General features: G+C 30.0%; 1 protein-coding gene across 1 annotated transcript; it reads left to right on the top strand.

Annotated features, from left to right (window-relative positions):
• Positions 1–2,924: 2,924 nt before the first annotated feature.
• LOC118070083 (uncharacterized) lies at positions 2,925–4,214 on the top strand. Its single transcript, XM_035088504.1, has one exon. The coding sequence runs from the start codon at positions 2,925–2,927 to the stop codon at positions 4,188–4,190; it is 1,266 nt and encodes a 421-aa protein (XP_034944395.1). The 3' UTR covers positions 4,191–4,214.

Here is a 4,214-nt window from a genome sequence, read left to right as displayed (position 1 = left end):
TTTGGAAAAGCTTAACGCTCTTCTTATGTCACGTACTCTTTTTTTAGAGTTTTATTGCTTTTCGCCACGTGGGTTTTCCAAAAGCAATAAAATATCTAAAAAATGACTTCCTCAACTATTCTTCGAAATCCTTTCTATTTTAACGAAATCTTAGGAAAACTCAAAAAAAAAAAATAACTTGAGTAATAATCGTTAACCTCAATCCTTAAGTTTATCGCTATTCATTTTTAGCTTTTCTTAAAATATATTTTAAATAATTATATGAAATAATTAAAAATACATTTAGACATTACATGTTCAAACGAATATTCAAATACTTTTAGAATGAATAAAAACGATCCTCTGATAACTAAGGTATTTTTGATATGAACTCGTTTTATTTGATTAGTATTAAATTAACTGTTTACAGAATTTCAATATCTTTAGTACTTTAGAAGTAGGTTGAATTTAAAGATGCCATGTGATAAGGTTGTTCGCGGAACAGACGTTAAGGCTAGTAACGTAGAGTACTTGGGGCGTCCGGCTATCGAATACTCACTCGCCTTCGTGCTCTCCTATACGGAGAAAAATTTCCAATAAAAATTATTAAAAACTCCGAGGAAAATTACCGTGCTAGTATTGGTATGATATAATTTATAAAATTTACAGTGCTGGGTTGATAAATTTTACTTTACCGTCAATTTACAGTCACGATAATATGAGAATCGTAAAAATAATAATAATAATCACCGCAAAGAGCTATATTAAAGGGGGGATGGAATAAAAATCAAATTTTTTTTTTATAAAATTATATTTTTTTTTAGTTTATTTTACTACCAATTTCTTACAATAAATTAACTGTTAGGCATTCGTACGACAATTATTATTGTACAATCTTTCACGCTTTGTTTTGTCAACTTATACCATGAGTTTTTTTGATTCCAAACTTTATAGATTTAGTATGTTCATTTGAGAATACACAATGAAATTTCTCTGTAATTGAAATACAGTTATTCTTTTCTTCCAGTACAATTTGCTTGAACTCATGAAATAAAGGATTATTTGCTTCAGGTATCATTATAATACTATGAATCCTGATATTGTTATAGTCAGATTTTATTTGGTTAAATACTTGAACCGTTGACAATAGAAAAGATTTATCGAAAAGAATTAAGTCTTGATGATCAAAAATACCATTCCAATCCACTAATTCCTTTTCAGTAACAAAAACTTTATCATAATTACATTAAGAGAAAATGGCTCCTTTTAGAAAAGTATAATTGAAACGTAATTGGTGTTTTATTGCTTAGTATTTTTTTTCATGTATTGATACGGCTCATTGTTAAATGAGGAGTTATTTCAGCTTCTCGATGTTCACATCTAATAGTTGGAATTTTTCTAAAAAGTAAGCAAAGGAACAATACTTGCGCATAATGTACGAAACAATAGTATTTCGGCTTGAATACATAAGAAAAAATAGAATTTAAGAGCTCGAAATATTTAGTTATTTTCTCATTTACAATGTTATGACCATTTCGTGGAGCATCATACCTGAACAGTATGTTGATAAGCTCACGAAAACTAATTCATAACTTCCAGGCTTCATCATTATGAGGAACAATATGTCCTACAACAGATAGTTACAGACGTATGAATGTGAGCATTTCAGATGCTCACATTTTAACTTCCCAGTGGGAAGTTATAGTAATGGGTCCGATTTTGCGAATCCCGAATTTCGAAATATCTCCACGTTTTGAGGTCCCCAGAGTTGAATACGATCGTTTTCCAGTGGACGTCTGTGTGTGTATGTGCGGTCGGAATTATTTTTCGCCTCGATTATCTCGAGAACGAAAAATGATATCGATGTGGGACCAACTGCATCCGACATGTAATTATGTAATTTCGAACTGATTAGGTTTTTAACATGATCGGTTCAATGAAAAATGACCTCAATTTCTCGATTTATGAATTATACCATGTTTTAAACAGAATTTTAAAATCATTTAAAAAATATGAATATTAAATTATTAGAATACTTGTATGAAAATATGGTAACAATATTTCATCGAAAAAAAATTTTAAAAAACAAAATCAGCAATGAAAGAATTTTAAACTCGTGTCAGGATGGAGAAAACAGCATTAAAGACGCCATAATAGTCAATAATAATTGTTAATAATATGGAATTGTGTCCATAACAATTGAACATTGTTACTAATAAATGATTATTGATCATGGTAATATTTAAATAATAAGTTTTAAATTGTAATAAACAATAAAAATAGGAACCCATTCTATATATATATGAGTACTTTAAACGCATAATTTTTTCTGGTAACGCGCTTTTTGATACCCGGACAAAATATCCCCGTCAAAATATCCCGGACAAAATATTTTCAAGACAAAATTACTCCAGACACTATAATTTCCTGACAAAATATTCTTAAAAATTGTATATATACAATCGAATAATTTCATACTTTGGCGCTAAAATGTCATTGTGTATTGTAATGCTATCTAGCGTTCAATTATGGAATTATGTTTTGCAATAGTGAAAACCTTGCTATCTATTTTAGTATATTTCGTAATTATATGGAGTGCTGCTATTTTTATGAGCTAGTATTTCTATTGTTTCTAAGCAATATTTTTGAATTATTTATTAGAAATTTTTAAATCAAATCAAGTTATTGAAAGACCGTTCTACACAATGCCTCTAAAATTTGTGTTGTCACAAAAAGGTAAAAACTTATTATTATATGAAGGAATTTTATACACACGGAAGAAGGTGAATAAAAGTAATGTATCGTGGCGTTGTGCTTCTGATTCCAATTGCAATGTAATAATTTATACAGACAGTGAATTGAAAACAGGTATTATTTTATTTTATTAGTTTATATGTATTCATTGTTGAATAAATAATATTTGTAATTTTAATGGGTCCATTTCAATGGGTACAGGCAATATAGTTGGTGAAATACCAAAACACGAACATGCTGGAAATGCTGCTTTAGTGAAAACGAAGATTATCAAAAGTCAAGTAGTAAAGAAAGCTAAAGGAAACGATTCAAAACCTGCTACGATCGTGTCTAAGGTATTACGAGGTATATCATCACCGGTCACTGCGTTATTGCCAAAGCCAATATCTTTAGTTCGAACTGTGCATCGTGTACGTGTTAAAGAAAATCCTCAATTGAGTAATCCGTTATCTCGAGGTGAATTAGAATTACCAAACCAGTTTAAATGTACACACAATGGAGAGTCATTCTTACTTCACGATAGCGGTGGATCAAAAAGAAGATTTTTGGTGTTCACAACACTCAAAAATTTAAATTTTTTAAGTAAATGTGATCAATGGCTGAGTGATGGTACATTCAAAAGTGTACCGAGTATTTTTATGCAATTATATACCATTCATGGTTTCATGAATGGTAAATCAGTGCCACTTGTTTATTTATTATCACCTGATAAAACGAAATCTACTTATATAAAATTTTTGAAGGTGTTACGTCAAAGTTTGCCAAATTTTTCACCTAAGCGTATTGTAGTCGATTTTGAAGAAGCATTTATTGAAGCTTTTAAAGAAATATATTCAGGAGTGAAAATATCTGGGTGTAGTTTCCATTTTAATCAATGTATTTGGCGCCACATTCAGTTATGTGGGCTCCAAAAACTATACAACACAGATATAACGTTTGCTTATAACATACGCTTACTTATGGCATTACCATTTCTTCCGACTGATGATGTAATATGTGGTTACGAGTTAATTGTAGGTAGTGACTATTATGATCGTTATAATGATGAATTGAATACATTACTCGAGTATTTTGAGATAACGTGGATTGGTAAGTCACGTCACAATAGAAGGAAACGCGATAAGCCAAGGTTCAATATTAAAATGTGGAATTGTTATAAAGCTGTTTGTAATGATTATATTAGATCAAACAATTTAATGGAAGGATGGCATAATGGTTTCAACCGCCGTGTTGCTGTTTGTCATGCATCTATTGGACAGTTTCTAAATGCAATTAAAGATGAACAGTGCAAAACTGAAATGTTAATCGCTCAAATAGATTCAGGATTAAATGTCTCAATATCTCGTCGTAAAACCTATCGTGACTATGATAATCGATTGAAAAGCATTGTTATGAATTACAACTCCGATTACAAATTAGAATACTTGAAAAATATTGCAAAAGTACTATCAATATAAGGTTGTAATTGAGATAAATTTTTA

The sequence above is a fragment of the Chelonus insularis genome, unplaced genomic scaffold, assembly GCF_013357705.1.
Source record: "Chelonus insularis isolate UGA/USDA-ARS -01 unplaced genomic scaffold, ASM1335770v1 contig_50_pilon, whole genome shotgun sequence".
NCBI classification, from domain to species: domain Eukaryota; kingdom Metazoa; phylum Arthropoda; class Insecta; order Hymenoptera; family Braconidae; genus Chelonus; species Chelonus insularis.
This window is presented reverse-complemented; position numbering and strand designations above follow the sequence as displayed.

Coding starts and splice junctions, on each gene's coding strand:
- LOC118070083 (XM_035088504.1), top strand. CDS start 2,925: ATGGGTACAGGCAATATAGTTGGTGAAATACCAAAACACGAACATGCT.